Source organism: Felis catus, chromosome C2, assembly GCF_018350175.1.
Source record: "Felis catus isolate Fca126 chromosome C2, F.catus_Fca126_mat1.0, whole genome shotgun sequence".
In the NCBI taxonomy this organism is placed as follows: domain Eukaryota; kingdom Metazoa; phylum Chordata; class Mammalia; order Carnivora; family Felidae; genus Felis; species Felis catus.
The window spans coordinates 25517823-25535905 of record NC_058376.1 but is presented as its reverse complement, the minus strand read 5'-3'; the positions used below and the strand labels follow the sequence as shown (position 1 = coordinate 25535905).

General features: G+C 35.2%; 1 protein-coding gene across 1 annotated transcript in view; it reads right to left on the bottom strand.

The window, feature by feature from the left end:
• Positions 1-18083, bottom strand: part of TMPRSS15 (transmembrane serine protease 15) — a 121145-nt gene that overhangs the window by 96239 nt on the left and 6823 nt on the right. Inside the window, exons 4-5 of the mRNA XM_045036720.1 lie at positions 10690-10841; positions 5169-5204 (exon numbers count right to left, since the gene is read on the bottom strand). Of these exons, the coding sequence (XP_044892655.1) occupies positions 5169-5204; positions 10690-10841 (188 nt within the window). The remainder of the gene's footprint in view (positions 1-5168; positions 5205-10689; positions 10842-18083) is intronic.

The window sequence follows — 18083 nt, the reverse complement described above, 5'->3', positions numbered from 1 at the left end:
GATCATTTATTCACTACACAAGTATTTATTGTTTATTTATTTAGGTCAAAAATTTTTAAGGAATGGAGATAAAAGGATGACCAAGACATAGCCTCTATTCTCATGAAGCTTGGACTTTAGTGAAAAACTAGTTCATTAACTTTTTTTTTTTTAAAGAGGTATAAAAAAGTGCAATGAGAGCACCAAGGGTTAGGCAATTATTTTCCTTTTGAGTCAGAAACTGAAAACATCTTCATATAAACTAGGTTTTAAAGGATTCTTAGAAATGTACCAGGAAGAGGGATATATGGAATGCATACATGGTGATGTGACAAAACACATCAATATATGGAACACAGGTAAGTCTAAACTTATCTTGATATTTGTGAAGGCCATGGCAGGAAGGGAGTTTGGTGTCAAGTCTAAAAGAGTTTTAATTTTTGTTAAATGACAGAAATATTTTTTCTGAAATTTTTTGCATATGTGTGGTATAGTCAGTCCATGTGTCATTAAGGCAACCCTGGGACCAAGTGGAAAATCAAGTAGAGTAAGGAGGCCAACTGAGAAGCTGTTTTTATGGTCAAGGTGAAAGTGGTTAAGGATTGGAACTCTGATGAATTCCTACTAGTGGATAAGGGTAGCAACTTTGCCCTGGTAGAGGAGAGTACAATTGCTATTTTACAGGTGGAATAGATGAATTTTGGTGACTAGATGTGCTCCTGACTGGAGAGGTGGAAAAAAGGACACTTTTGGAGTGGCCCATTGAATTATTCACGGTCATTAGTCACCACAGTAATTATAAGAGGAACCCCTGGGGGGATTAGAAAATGATTCTAATTTGAAGTATTTTGATTTGAAGGTGGAAATATTAGGTACTCTAGTTTGGGTTGTACTCTATTTTCCCAGACTCTGTTTCACAAGCACCTTTCAGCTGCCTTTGTCCATGAAGAAAGAGAAGTTCTTCATATCAAAACCGATAGAGAAAATATAAATATAATTGTTACATAAGGATGGAACATTTGGAGATTTTATCAGATTGTATTTTTACCTTGTGTTCTGTCTTTCTTTCATCTCCTTGTATACACATATATGATGATAATTTCCAACAAAACGATTCACTACAACATTAACTTTCACAGAAATTAGCCAGTTTTTAAAAATGACCTTCCATTCTTAAAACTAGAGTTCTTCAATTTGTGTACTACTTTGTTTGCCATTTCATTTCACAATATTTTGCTCTGGTATTTGTCTTCTAAGAAGTCTGTACTGTACTTCTCAATAGAGAATTTCTAGGAAAGGAGTTAAATAACTATATTTAAAGAAATGTGCACAGAGAGAATAATAATTGGCTCTGTTTACTAGAAGGTGAACAAATTACCTGAATATTAATTACTCTTATCTTGAGTGGGCAAAAAAGGTGTGCATGCATTTTCATATCTATATGGTATTTTATCATTGGCATACTATTTTTCTTTTGGCATTTTGTAAGAACCTACCTATTAATTAGTATTATTTAGGATTCTGCAAATGGAAGGTTTTAATTGTCCATTTATATTTGTACCATGAAGGATTCAGTATAAACTGAATGTGATAACTCCAGAATCATCCAAAGCCACAACAATTTTCAGTGATTTGTGGTGAGGAATCTCCTGTGCTTACTTTGTGCAGGTCCTGTACTAGGCAGGTACAGGATAAGAAGACAGAAATCCATTTATTTTGTTTTTCAAACCAGTTACAAGGAGTGTTACCTACAAGATAATAATTTTTAAATCATGTTTTGGAAATCTTGGATTTTTATTTTTCCTGTTACTTAAATGGAGATAATAATTCTTGGTGGACAAAACTGTTTGAGACAAGTTCAGCCCAAGGCCCTTATAACATACTTAGCAGTGAAAGTGGAGTCTGAATCCATGTATGCCTGCCTTTAGAGACTAAGTTTATTTCTCTACACTGTATTGGCAAAATAGATATCCCCTTACAGAAATTCTTATCAACTTTGATATAACTAATTTCATCTTTTTAGCAAGACCATGGCTGGTCAATCCAAATAAAATTACAGTGGAAAAATACTTTAACAGTTCTGGTGTCATATGCAAAGGGATGTTTTAGGAGTGTGCTTAGCAATATACATGCTGTTCTCTCAAATGCAGAGAAAGAAAAATACTTAAAGTTCCATTTGGTGTTGGATAAAGTCCCTGTGTCTTAGTCCTTGGGCAATTCAACTGAAGAGTGTAATTCTACCTTAGCTTCTCTTGACCCAATTTCATGTTCTTTACTAAATCAGCCAATTCTTTTCTTCCAATCCCCAATCCCCTCCACATAGTAGTATTGGAGCAAGATTGCATTTTGTATGAAACTGAGAAAGTCCAAAATAGTGAAACTTTTGTTTTTCTGCAATCATTGCCTACGTAGTAAGCAACAAAAGACTAGAACAAGCTATATTCTAGAAATCCTTCAAGCATTTGAACAATCGCCCAGAACAGCCCCTCTTGGCTGTAGCAGCCAAGAAATCAATCAGTGGAATTCAATCCCGGTTCCCATCTCCCTCCTCCAGTGTTCCAAATGGGTTAATAAAACTTTACAGTAATTGGCAACAAAGGCAGTTGAACAATAGGACATAATCCTCATGGACTTTGTACTCGCTATCATACAAAAATTCTCTTTGGCAGAATTTATAATAGCACTAATGCCAGGTATATGATGCATGCATTTGTTGATTTTTCTCAAACTCTGTCTTCCAGGCACATAAAGATGAGAATAAACTTAACATCCCTGAAAGGCATATTCATAATAAATTACTACCTGGAAACTGTGGTTTTCAAGTGTAATTGCCTCGTTCCCTCTATAAATCGATAGCATCTCGCTGTATGAGAGGCACAAATGGAATGGATGACTGGGGACTCATGGATCCAGTAAAAAAGGGAATATAAGATGTTCCCACTTCCTTACCTTAGTATGATTCTTTGAGGATTGATTAAAGTAATTCGATACAGTTTTCAATAATAAGAAAGCTTTGGAAATGGAGTTCTTTTAGTCAAATAAAAGATCAGATTAAATGAACATTACCAGGTACAATGATCTTGTTTTAACCTTAGTTTAGTTTTTGAAATATTTCTAAAAAAAGTATTGCAACTCTTTTTTTTTCCTGTTTAACTCAGAAGGGGAAAGGGAGAAGGAATCTAACTTTGCATCAGTCATGAATTGAGACAGTGCAGTGTTATCGGTGTTATCTCTCTTTTAATTCTCATGATTGTTCTCTCAGATATGTATGTTAGTCTAAAATTAAAAAATAAAGACTAGGTAGCTTGTTGAACACCACATATAGTGATTGGTGCAATTAGTTAATGATGGACTTGGCTATGCCTTTTCAATGATTGTATGCTGGTTTTTTTGGTCTTCATTTTAAATATCCAATGCCTAAAGTGTGAAAGATAGGACTAAATGTATATTGATCCCATCCCTGTAGCTTACATGTGGGAAAGGAGATTTTTGCTTCACTTCCCAGGAAAGAAGGGTATGAGGGAAGTATCACTCCCATGATCTTTGTGTCCCCCAATCACCATCTCCTCTGGACGGAGAAAACTGATCACAGAGTTCAACCTCTTCTTGTATTTTTGACAAGTTTGTCCTCAGGATAGGAGGGGAGAAACACTTACATTAAGTCCAAGGCTTTCTTGCTCTAACATGGATTTTTTTCCACACATTTCTTTTAAGGCATTTTAAAACACCTAAGATGTCCTCATACTATGGTTTATAGGAATCACTCAGTAAACCAATAGGCAAATAGAAAACTGGCACAAATTTGGTTATTTGTTGCTGACTTTCAAAGTTTTAGAAAGATACTTCTCAGGGGTGCCTGGGTGGCTCAGTCGGTTGGGTGTCCAACTTCGGCTCAGGTCATGATCTTGCAGTTTGTGGGTTCGGGCCCCTCGTTGGGCTCTGTGCTGACAGCTAGGAGCCTGGAGACTGCTTTGAGTTTTGTGTCTCCCTTTTTTCTCTCTTTGCCACTCACCTGCTCATGCTGTCTCTCTCTCTCTCAAAAATGAGTAAATGTTAAAAAATTTTTAAAAAAAATACAAAGAAAGATATTTCTCAAAATATACTAAATTTACTTTTTCAGCTTATTTTTAGGCTAAGGGAATTAACCATTATCAATCCTAAAAGCATTTGTTTGAAAGTGTATTGTAAGGTTGTTTTAAATGCTGTAAATAGTCTTCCACATTGGAAAAGAGATTGTGTGATAAAGAACAACTTTATATTTTAGTAAGCTGTATTGCTCTATGGGTTCACACCTAAATACAACTCCAGGCAGCCTTTTCCTACTGTAAACAATCTCTGTGGATTTTGAGGTGTGATGGATTGGTTCATAAAGGATTTTGATTAATGATTCATGTATTGCTTTGCTTTTCAAACATCATGTCAACAAGTTTACTCAAGAATTATTAAGTCTTACTCAAAAGGGCATTTATAGTTTTACAAATATTCTTTCTTTGCATGTATATAACATTTGATATGAATTCTAATGACATAAAAATGACAGTATTACCTTAGGAGCTGAAGATATGTACAATATTTCCTTTTTGGAGTTTATCTGAAAGGTAAGGGACACACCCAGGCCATTCAACATGAAGATTAAGTTGGGACCTGAGAAGGCACTTTAGTTGACAAATAGACACAGTAGACAATTACCAGGAATGCAGAGAAATGGGCACATCAAAGGTACATATTCAGAGTTAGCACAAGGTAGCCACTTACTGAAAACGTGTTGAATGAATGAACCTAAAGTTATTTTGGTGTTGGTTTGGCAACCTGGATTGTGTTGAGAGAGCTAGCATTTCTACTTTGTATGGAGACAGAATAATCAAAGAAGAAAAATCCCTCACATCTGATGAAACCTACTTCCCTCTAGAAAGCATTTTGATCCTATTGGTGGCATTCTTAGTGTCAGATAATAACCAGAGTTCTAATGGACGACTAGCATGAGGTCAGATAATCCAAACATAAGCCTTAAATTATTGCTCACTTTTGGTGAAATCTTAGGCTAAAGCTGCACACTTTTATGTTGCAATTTTATTATTCATAAAATAAGAGTAACATTAACTGCTGTGTTAGCAGAGAATTCTCAAGAGCCTAAAATAAAACAAGTAAAAACTTTTTAAAAAGGTATGAATAAAATTACTTAAACTGACCTGGAGTTGCCAGAGGACGGCCGGTTGTTAGCTTGCCTATAAAAAGAAATGGTGTTAAGATAATTATTACCTTTTTAAGCTGATTATTAAGAATTTATTGTGTATTCTCCATGTTTAATATTTAACCTGAGAGTTTTTAAAGTTACTGTGAATTATGATTATCTATTAACTTAAGAAAATGTCATTTGTATCTGGATCCAAGAATAAGTCTTTTATGTTTTCATTGGTTTTTAGAATTGTAGAGCAGAGGTATTTAGATTTTAAGTCATCTTTTATTTTCTAAGTAGAGAAGATGTTATTCAATGATCAATAACCAAACACAAGGATTCATTAATATCTTAATGATATTAGACTCAAATTTTCTAGGTTAATCTGATGTTATGTGAAGCAGAAGCTTGAGATATGCTTAGACCATGGGCTTTGAGGTCCAAAGATATTGCTTTTAATTCCTCAGTTTGACACTTAGTAGCTATGTGACTCTGGGCACATTGCTTATTATTTATTTCTTTTTAAGTAGAAAAAAAATATTACTTCTCTAAAGGATCATTCTGAGGAATAAATGAGGCAATGCTGGTAAAATATACTACCTGGCCCAAGAAGACACTTTTAAAAAATGTAGATCTTTCAAATATTATAAAAATGGTCATGATAATAGATAATACTGAAAGTAATATATTTATAGTTTCTATAACAATTTATACTTTAAAAATCATTTATGTATAACTTTGATATTTGGGATGACTTTGAAATATTCAGAACAATTTTATTATCTGCAATTTATGGGCAGTAGATTTTCAGAGAGGTAAAGAGATGTGTCCAGTGGTTCTGGTAATTGGCAGAGCCAGGATTGATGTTTAAATCTCCTGAATTCGATTTAAATAATTTTTCTACAACATAATAATTTTACATTATAAGATCAGCTAGGTTAATTTTAGAATTATTAACAATTTCTCAAAGCAAACTCTTTTGATAGTGGTATGATCTTGGTGAGACAAAGTGAAGTTCTGAATTTTATGAGCGGTAGCAATCAATTATAGTTAGAAAGATGGAGTAAGAAAATGCTGGAACAGAGCAAAGGTAACATTAAGCTTTGGCTTTTCCTTTCTTAAGAATGCAATATATTCTGAAAGTCATCATTTGTTTCTCTTTTAAATGCTGTTTTCTTTATTCCTAGTGATCTTATAAATGTTAGGGATTCATCTCCAAGCCTGTAAGATTAGAGCCACAATTTAGAATGCTACACATACATACACACACACTCTCACACACACATACATACACCATATGTAAATAGAGTTTAAAATATGAAAGGAATATTGAAATTAAAGATGGATGCCCTTGGTATGTGTAACTAGGTATTATGAACTCTGCAATATTATGAACTATATTGTTCTTAACCAAATGTACACTTCTTAATATGAAGAATAAACATCTTAGAAAGGGCTATTAAAAATAACCTTTTCTAATGTCATGGAGCTTGATGACCACCAATATATGCATACATGTGTGTATATATGTGTGTGTGTGTGTGTGTGTGTGTGTGTGTGTGTGTGTGTGTATGTGTATATAATTTTCTTTGTTTATTTATTTATTTTTGAGAGAAAGAGCATGAGAAGGGCAAAGAAAGAGAGAATTCCAAGCAGGCTCTGTTCTGTCAGCACGGAGCTCAATGTGGGGCTCAAACTCACAGACTTTGAGATCATGACCTGAGCTGAAGTCCAATGCTTAACCAACTGAGCCACCTAGACACCCCCAAGTTACATTTAAAAAAATGCCATTAGTACTTACCTGAAGTTGTGGCAGGAATTACTGTAGAGAAATTCTCCAAAGATTCTGGAATAAAGCAAAGTTGATTTGAAGTTTGGGATTATAATAGAAATATATTACAAAACAGTGAATGCAGTTTGAATATTGTTCAAAGGACAGCTGATCCTATAGAGTTTCCATTTTATCCTATCTTATGCTGGATGTTTCTATTATTATTTGATTGTGATACATTTGATGAATTTCCAGAATCTGTATGTGCTGTATATAAAATTTACCTATGCAAAAAGTTTGCTTTGTTTTACTCATTTAAGAAAGATATCTAGATCTATTTTTAATTTTTTGAGAAACCTCCACACTGTTTTCCAGAGTGGCTGCACCAGTTTGCATTCCCACCAACAGTGCAAGAGGGTTCCTGTTTCTCCACATCTTCTCCAGCATCTGTGGTCTCCTGATTTGTTCATTTTAGCCACTCTGACTGACATGAGGTCATATCTCAGTGTGGTTTTGATTTGTATTTCCCTGATGAGGAGTGACGTTGAGAATCTTATATACAATGGAATACTACTTGGCAATGAGAAAGAATGAAATATGGCCTTTTGTAGCAACGTGGATGGAAGTGGAGAGTGTTAAGCTAAGTAAAATAAGTTATACAGAGAAAGACAGATACCATATGTTTTCACTCTTATGTGGATCCTGAGAAACTTAACCAATGACCATGGGGGAGGGGAAGGGAAAAAAAAGAAGGGGAGGGAGCCAAACCGTAAGAGACTCTTAAAAACTGAGAATAAACTGAGGGTTGATGGGAGGTGGGAGGGAGGGGAAAGTGGGTGATGGACACTGAGGAGGGCACCTGTTGGGATGAGCACTGGCTGTTGTATGGAAATCAATTTGACAATAAATTTCATATTAAAAAAAAGATATCTATTCATCATAGTTATATAGGATAACTTATATTTAAGACAGCTAATATAACATTGCACACCAGAACATGTCAAAATTAGTCAGTAGTTTTTCACTGAAATATATGGATGATGTCAAACTAATCTTGCACATAATAATATCTACTGAGAACCAAGTCTTATTTAAATAAAAAGTACTTTTCACACAAAAGATAAAAACTAGCTGTTTTATTCTCTTTTTAAAATATTTAATAGTTTTAAAAACATAATGACAACTATATACAGTATAAAGGAAACCAAAGCATTCCTTATGAAAAACTCCCATCTGGTCAATTTGATTTTATTTAAAACTGTATTTAAGATAAGTATGTTATGAGGTATATTCTTTTCTACTGACTAGGTTATTTATTCCAGTATTTCTTCATTTTTGCATTGTCTCATTCCTACAAGATCTATAGCAGCTCCATAAACAATTTTTGGTAGATTTATGAAGACAACAAAACAAGATTTATAAGATTTTTTTCATAAATAATTTAATATTTTAATTTTTTATGATTTGATTTGGCTGTAAGCTATATAAAAATTCCAGATATTTATAAAAATTTCAACCAATTTTAAATGTAATAAATTAAAAAATTCACATGATACAAGTAAATATTAAACTCATTAAACTTAAATATCTAAAATTAACCTTGCTATCATGTTCATAAATATGTGCTAACAGAGTTCAACAAATTAAATGTAACTTCTATGTGTGGAGCATATTCTTGAGTTGATGATATAGTTTATTGCATCTATGATATTTATTTCAGATAACTCAAAGATATACTTTTATTGAATAAATAAATATTTTTAAAAACCACCCATAAATAGTCCAGCTGTAGGGAGTCATGAAAATAAGTTTCAGCATATCTGTTAAAACATTTGCCAGAAGAGACTTTCAGAAACTGATGCATATTCAACTAAAGATAGTAAGAACCCAACTTTCTAGAAGAAAATGACTATTGAGACAGTATCAGTCAATGCTGTTCAAAGATAAAAACATCGTAAACAGGGCTGCCCAGGTGGCTCAGTCAATTGAGCATCCGATTCTTGACTTTGGGTCAGGTCATGATCTCACGGTTGTGAGATAGAGCCCCGATTTGGGATCCTAGCTGAGCGTGAAGCCTGCTTGGGATTCTCTCTCTCTCCCTCTCTCTCTCTGCCCCTCCTCTGCTCATGCTCTCTCTCTATCATAATATAAATAAATAAACATTAAAAAAACATTGTAAACAAACTAGCATAATGGTTAAGAGCACAGACATTGGGGTCAGATCAGCTGGGTCAGAATCTTCCATCTAACTCTAAATACCTATGTAATTTAAGGCTATTTATCAAAATTATCTGTTTTTGTCTTCTCGTCTGTAAAGTGAGGGTTAGTAAAGACACGATGTAATAAGATTAATGTAAAGATTAAATGTTTCGTAGATAAATCACCTATTCTAACTCATAGTAGTAGTTTTTAGCTCAACTGAATCAGACAAAGATCCACAACGTCCCTGCTCCAGCTTTTGCGCCAGAGGGAACAAAGCCATCAGTAGAGGAAGCTCTTAAGAGCATTAGTTGTCTTCTCCCTAAACAGCAGGATACAGGAGGAGACTCAATGAATGAGAAAACTATGCTTGATGAGCCAATACTGTAAGGAGAAGCAACTTTCATATCTAGTATTACAAAATCAAAAACAAGACAAAAAACTTCTGCATGTTTTTATATATTTGATTTAGAGACAAACCTGTACTGACTGATCTCATTCTATAGCAAAACTGCTTCAACTGGTGTTAGGCTATTTAAATTTTGTCTTTATTCCACTTGATGTGGGTATTTATATACTGGTTAACTTTCTGAAGTCCCAAAATTTCCAAATTCCTGAACTTACCTGACTCCAAGGTTTACAGGCAAGGGATGGTGGACGTGGATAGATCTGGTAAATTAGTAGTATTATTTTCAAACACAATGAAGATATACGTAAATGTTTGTTGAACTGAATTAGATGGAGGATAACTAGAATGGAAAATTTAGAATAACCTAGGTGTTGATAGACATTATTGTCCTACTAGTATTTTTAATGCCTTATATCTCTTCCCCTTTGATTTATTTTTATTTTAAAATTACTTATTTTAGGGGCACCTGGATGGCTCAATCAGTTAAGTGTCAGACCTCAGCTTAGGTCATGTTCTCGCGGGTCATGGGTTCAAGCTCTGCATTGGGCTCTGTGCTGACAGCTCAGAGCCTGGAGCCTGCTTGGGAATCTGTGTCTTCCTCTCTCTCTGCCCCTCCCCCACTTGTGCTCTCTCTGTTTCAAAAATAAATAAACACTAAAAAAATTAAAATTACTTATTTTAAAAATGAAGCTTTATTTTTTATTAATAAATAACTGGGATGAATCAAACTCATTGAGCTCTCTATGTTTTTTCCTCTCCTTGTAAGTTCTTAATTAGAGTGGGCTTGACATGTGACTTTGTAATTTAATAACATCTATGACTCTATCCGAAAGTAATGAGTGTTTCTTACTATCAGAGGGTTCCTGGAAAGTTAGGGTGTACTTGACAAATGCCAAGAATGTGATGCAACCCACAAACATTTATGTATGCCAATATTTTCAGAACCTTTTTGATATTTTAGAAACTTTTCCTCACTGGTATTTTTCTTCAAATATGATTTCTCCATATTTCACATTTCTCATGTAAATGTGTTACCTCAGGCAATAAGACATGTTCCTAAAGTCAAGGACGATCCCACTGCTTCCCTGGTATATAGCTAGAATTTTAATTTCATAGCTTAATGATTCAAAGAAATCAAATAATGTTCACAGATACCTGTGATATCAATGCTGTTTAAATCAATATGGAAAGTGACCAGTTGGCTGGATTTATTTGCTTCAATGCCTTGAATCAGTTCTTCTTTTACATTTTCATCTGACACCCACTGGGCAAAGAAAAGGTCAAATATAACTATAATGCTGCCATTTCTGTAAAGCAAAAGATGATATAAGAGGAAAAAGTCAGCCTTCATCAAATGATTCGTATTTAATTCATGTAAGGGGTCTTTGAAATTCTCTACAGTTATCACCTCGTTACACTTGTGTAGTAAACCTTGGTAGGTTATGTCAAATATTACCTTAATTTACAGGTGGAAGAAAAGGGGATTGGAAAACTAAGTGTTTGTCCAAGAACACAGACATATCCAGAATTAAAGTTTTCTGAGTTCTACATTAGCACCATAATCCTCAGGCCAGGCTCTTCCCTAGGTTACCTGTGTCATATTAAACAAAATCACATGGTATCATGATATTTACTCTTAATTTACTGTGCAAAGGAAAGAAAAGTGTGGATCCGTAATTTTTCACAGATGATTTCTAAGTTGGGAAAAGTCTAAGATAGTTTCACTAATTTCAGAGTTTTCTATGTACTTTATAAAGGCCTGATAGCAAGCTTAGAGCAATGAATCATGTCTACTTTTTCTTCTCTATTCTTAATATAAAAATATCAAAATATTCCCTGATTTCTAGGGATAGAAAGAAGATTCATATATGTGGGATTATTGGGGAAACGCAGTCCGTCTCATAGTCAGGAGTTGGGATTATTTTGCCTACATTATTTCTGACCATAACATTAGAATCAAATTATATGGCCCAAATTATATTCCCTTTTATTTACCCCCTGCTCTGAAACATCCATTTAAAAAGTTTGATTAATTGGTAATTTGTTTACAGTTTAAACAATAAAAAAATGAATAAATTTTTGGCCCAACAGGGATACTTGAGAGACTTTTGCTCTCCTGCCTACACTTCTGCTTGGCTCATGGTATTCTTCTGGGGTAAAACCACTTGGGAACCAAACTCTAGTCTTGATCTCCATCGTGTGCCCCTCAGAAAGCTGAGGGTACTCAGAGTATACTTGGACCCTAAAGAGGAAGCCTAAGGAGAATCAAATTTTCCATTGTATGTTTGCTGGTTCTGAAATTTGGGCAGTTACACTCATACCCTGTGGTATCTATAAGTTAATAAGATTCTTCAAGGACTTCCTCAACTCTAAAAATGTTCTTTATCTGTCCATACCATTGTCTTGGTAGAGCTTGCAATGTTTTTCCCTCCAGGACTATATATTGAATCAGAACATTCCTTGAATATCATAGTAGATCAGCATGTCCTCCAGGTACAATATTCTTTCTTAATATCTGTGCCACTATTCAGGTTTCACAGTTTAGCAGAGGGATTGTTGTCTTTGTAGCTGGTTTCTCATTTTGGAAATGAAGTGGCTTACTCTGATGTAATAATTTCACACTTTACCTCTATTAAATAAGTTATTTTTAGAAGTCAAAATGTTTAACTTCGCATAAATCATAGTAACCAAATCTTGTAAGTGAGAAGATTCCTCAGTGACTGTTAAGTTCAGAGTTCCCCAAATTTACCCCTACATGGAACCACTTGCAGTCTTTGAAACAGGTACATTTTGTCACACATTGTCTTTTTATCTACTCTTCCACCTTCATTAATTTTTCCATGCTGACTGATCCTTAATTTTATTTGAGAATAACTCTCCATTTTCTCAGGAAATGTGATGTCTTCTCCAACCATTCTTCATGTCAATGGCAGTTTTATCCAAGGCCATATGAATGAAATGGAATCTGACGGGACACTGGTGAGAAACTTCTGGAAAATTTGTCCATATCTGCCTGGAAAAAAGCTCATAGTAGACTACTACTCTTCTTTGTTCAACATTATTATATTTACATGTGATTGTCAGAACTGCCACTACCATCTTGGGACCTTGAGACAAGCTATGGTTGATAAGCTAAAGATGGCATAGTGAAAGAAGAAAAGCACCCAAATTCCAGCTTATGTCATTGTCATTGTACCATTGACTTAACCTCTGCTGAAATTTCCAGTTTTCTTGTGATGTCAGATGATAACAGCCTTTGCTGTTTATGGCACTTTTTGGTGTGTGTGTGTGTGTGTGTGTGTGTGTGTGTGTGTGTGTGTGGTGTGTTTGGAGAGACAGCAACAGCATGAACAGGGGAGGGGCAGAAGGAGAGGAAGAGAGAGAGAGAGAGAGAGAAAATCTTAAGCAGGCTTCACATTTGGGGTGGAGCCAGACATGGGACTGGATCAGAACTCTGGGATGACCTGAGCCAAAATCAAGAGCAGGATGTTAAACCAACTGAGCCACTCAGAGGCTTCTGGTCATGTGTTGTTAATTGGAGTTCTAAAAATCCTAACTGGCCAAAGAATTATTCACCGTGATCAAGTGGAATTTATTCCTGGGCTGCAGGGTTGTTTCAATATTTGCAAATGAATCAATGTGATACACCACATTAATAAAAGAAAGGATAAGAACCATATGATCCTTTCAATCGATCCAGAAAAAAACATTTGACAAAATACAACATCTTTTCTTAATAGAAACCCTCAAGAAAGTAGGGTTAGAAGGAACATACGTCAACATCATAAAGATCATTTTTGAAAGGCCCACAGGTTAATATCATCCTCAATGGGGAAAAGCTGAGAACTTTCCCCCTAAGGTTAGAAACAGGGATATCCACTCTCACCACTGTTGTTCAACAAAGTACTGGAAGGCCTAGTTTCAGCAATTAGACAACAAAAATAAATAAATGTTACACAAATTGGCTAAGAAGAAGGCAAACTTTCACTTTCTGCGGGTGACATGATACTCTAAGTGGAAAATAAGAAAGACTCCACCAAAAAACTTCTAGAACTGATATGTGAATTCAGAAAATCCAGGACATAAAATCATTGTACAGAAATGGGTTTAATTTCTATACAACAATAATGAAGCAGCAGAAAGAGAAAACAAGGAATCTATCCCATTTGAAATTGCCACAAAACCCATAAAATACCTAGAAATAAACCTAACCAAATAGGTAAAAGATCTGTACTCTGAAAAATACAGAAAGCTTATGAAAGAGATTTTAAAAGGCACAAAGAAATGGAAAACATTCCATGCTCATGGATTGAAAGAACAAATATTGTTAAAATGTCAATATTACCCAAAGCAATTGATGCATTCAGTGCCATCACTATCAAAATAACACCAGCATTCTTCACAGAGCTGGAACAAATAATCCTAAAATTTTTATGGAACCACAGAAGACCTCGAAGTCAAAGTAATATTGAAAAAGAAAACAAAGCACTGAGGCATCACAATCCTGGACTTTAGCCTGTACTACAAAGCGGTAATCATCCAGACAGTATGGTACTGGCACAAAAACAGACACAGAAGTTAATGGAACATAATAAAGAACCCAGAAATGGACCCACAAATGTGTGTCCAACTAATCTTCTACAAACCAGGAAAGAGTATCCGATGGAAAATAATTCAGCAAATGGTGTTGGGAAAACTGGAAGGCAACATACAGAAGAATGAAACTGGACCACTTTCTTACACCATACACAAAAAAAATTTGAAATGGATGAAAGACCTAAATATGAAACAGGAAACAATCAAAATCCTAGAGGAGAAAATAGACAGCAACCTCTTTGAGTTCAACCACAGCATCTTCTTACTAGACACATCCCCGGAGGCAAGGGAAATAAAGCAAAAATGACGTATTGAGACCTCATCAACTTAAAAAGCTTCTGCATGGTGAAGAAAACAATCAGCAAACTCAAGGGCAACCAGTGGGATGGAAGAAGATATTTGCAAATGACATCAGATAAAGGGTTAGTATCCAAAATCTATTAAGAACTTATCAAACTCAACACCCATAAAACAAATAATCCAGTGAAGAAATGGGCAGAAGACATGATTAGACACTTTTCCAAAGAAGACACCCAGATGGCTAACAGACACTTGAAAAGATGCTCAACATCACTGAGCATCAGAGAAATACAAATCAAAACAACAATGAGATATGACCTCATACCTGTCAGAATGGCTAAAATCAACAAGTCAATAAACAAGAGATGTTGGTGAGAATGTGGAGAAAAGAGAACACTTTTGCACTGTTGGTGGGAATGCAAACTGGTACAGCCACTCTGGAAAACAGTGTGGGGGTTTCTCAAAAAATTAAAAATAGAATTACCCTATGACCCAGGAACTGCACTACTAGGTATTTATCCAAAGGATACAGGAGTGCTGATTCAAAGGGGCACATGCACCCCAAAGTTTATCTCAGCACTGTAGACAATAGCCAAAGTATGGAAAGAGCCCAAATGCCCATTGACTGATGAATGGATAAAAACGATGTGATATATATACACAATGGAATATTACTCGGCAATCAAAAAGAATGAAATCTTGTCATTTGCAACAACGTGGATGGAACTAGAGTATATTATGCTAAGTGAAATAAGTCAGTCAGAGCAAGATAAGTATCATATGATTTCACTCACATGTGAAATTTAAGAAACAAATCAGATTAACATAGGGGAAGGGAAGGAAAAATAAGATAAAAACAGAGAGGGAGGCAAACCATAAAAGACTTAAATATAGAAAAGAAATGGAGGGATCTTGGGTGGGGGGATGGGCTAAATGGGTGATGGGCATTAAGAAGGGCACTTGTTGGGATGAGCACTGGGTGTTATATGTAAGTGATGAATTACTGGGCTCTACTCCTGAAGCCAATACTACACTGCATGTTAACAAAGTTTAATTTAGATAAATAAATTAAAAAAAAAAAATCCTAGCTGGCATACAACTTCCAGGCTTTATTCCATGTTTATTTAAACAGAAGCTCCAGAAAAGAGAGATTACTCTGTTTTTGTACCTAATGTTGGCCAACATTGTTATTTTAGCAACAAGGAGATTGAGGCCTGGACTAATGTAGGTAACTTTGCCCAGAGTTACACAGCCTATTACTCTCAGAGATAGGAATGAAGTCCAGAGTCTCTGTTTACAGGTGTGGTTTTGTATACTTCCCATTCCCATACTGCCAACACCATCACTATCAACACCATAGGAACTATTTGTTGAGAGGAAAGACAATACAGTACGTTTGCTTAGATGCAGGTCCAGGTTTTTATTTTGCATTTTTACTAGATTTTTATATCAAATAAATGGGAAAGGTAGCTAGTTGGGTTTGGGGACGAACAGATAGATAATTTTTCCCTCCATAATTTCAGGAGATAGAATCTTCTATTTTTCTCTTCCTTCACACTTCATCTCTATTAAATAAATAATTTTTAAAAGTCAGAATGTTTAACTTAATTTAATCATAGTGACCAAATTTTATAAATGAGAAGTCTCTCTCACCTTCTGCTGCTCTCCTTCCTCCTCCTCTCTCTGACACTCTCTTCCCTGTCCTACTTCCTTCCCACCCCATCCCTCTACTCTCCTCCTCCTGCACTTCTTCCTCCTCCTTCTTCTAATTATGCCTCCTTAACCGCCCTTTGCCCCCATATAGTTAAATGGACTGGATTAAATATGGACGGGATTAAAATACATTTCTCGGTCTTCATATCAAAATTTTAAACTTATCCTTGATTGCACAGGAGATAGTTTAATTCTTTAATTCAATTCTGATGAAATCTGAGCCGTTTCTTTAAAAAAAATGTTCATTTATTTTGAGAGAGAGAGAGAGAATCAAAGAGTGAGCATGTATGAGTTGGAGGAGGGGCAGGGAGCCAGGGAGACAAAGAATACTTGGCAGCCTCTGGACTGGCAGCACAGAAACCAATGGGTGGGGCTTGAACCCCTGACCTATAAATTGCGACCTGAGCCAAAATCAAGAGTTGGATGCCTAGCTAACTGACCGAGCCACTCAGGCACCCCTGAATCTGAGTTGTTTATGTAATCTCCACATGTTTAATTTGGTTGAATACTTGTGTTTATTTTATTTGAGTTAGAGAGTGAAGAAGTAAGGCATTTTTGTTAAAGAAAATACAAGTCTGGCATTTTCCTTCATTGCATTGAAAATGATTATATTAGTTCATAACCAGGCATAAAAATACATAAAGATGTATCTTCTTAGCTGCAAATTATACATTTTATTTAGTTATTTGTACTTTAGAAGAGCAAGAGTTACACATTCTATATCTACATTTATTTGTTTATTTTTACAAATATCTTTTTGTGTTTTTAAGCTTTTTATTTTAATTCCAGTTAATTAGCATATATCACATACGGTTGTATTTTTTAAAATTTCTCTTCCTCAGTGTAAATCTTGAGATAAGAGACATATATATAGAAATCAGGGAAAAACATAATAAACATTTGTGTTTTACCTAATGAGAAAGCTAAAGCTCTTATTTGATTGGTATGATACCAATCTCTATCACTGCTGTGAGATTGATTTTATTTATTAAAGTAAATGAGAATTCTTCCTTTAGGGAAATAACAGCAACAACAACAACAACAACATAGCGATGGCCGTTTTCATTTCAAAGTACTTATTCCAGTGGAATATCTGAGTTTTTTTGTAAAGCAGATAAATCCTATCACTGTACGGAAAGTCTGTGTGCAATAAATCAAAATGTTTCTTATCTCTTATTTTGTTAATGATATTGATAACCTCTAGGGTTGCTGAGTAAACAAAAGCCTTTCCTTTCCTAACTTTGTGACTTGTCTGTGCTCAAAGGGCAAAATAAGCTGCATATCGCCACAAAGGGTAAACAGCACTTTATTAAAAGAATCAACTGCTAAATGCTCTCTGAATCAAAGCACTTTCCACAAAGCAGAATAACATTAAGTGTTCCCAGAGGAGAGCAAACCTGCAGAGTGGCCACACGCACGCGCGCGCGCGCGCGCGCGCACACACACACACACACACACACACACACACTTGAATAGAGGAGCAGGAGTTGATAGTAAGTAATACAATTTTTTAAATGTTTATTTATTTTGAGAAAGAGCATGTGCAAGCGAGGGAGGGGCAGAGAAAGAGAGAATCCCAAGCAGGCTCTGTGCTGACAGCAGAGAGACTGATGGGAGACTTGAACTCACCAACCATGAGGTCATGAGCTGAGCTGAAATCAAGTCAGATGCTTAACCGACTGGACCCCGCAGGTCCCCCGATATTGAGGGATATTTTTAAAAGGAAAGAAGGATACCTTGATGACTAAGTTTAGTTTTCTGAGTGCTATAATGTGACCATATACATGTGAATATAATGTGAGTTTAATTGAAATCAGTAAGAAAAAGGAAAATAGGTATTTTAAGGGATTTTTTAATCCACACTGTTGGTGGGGATATGGTTAGTTGAGAATTCAGTTATTTTTGTTGCCCGTTTTATCAACTGGAATTTAAAATTAAAA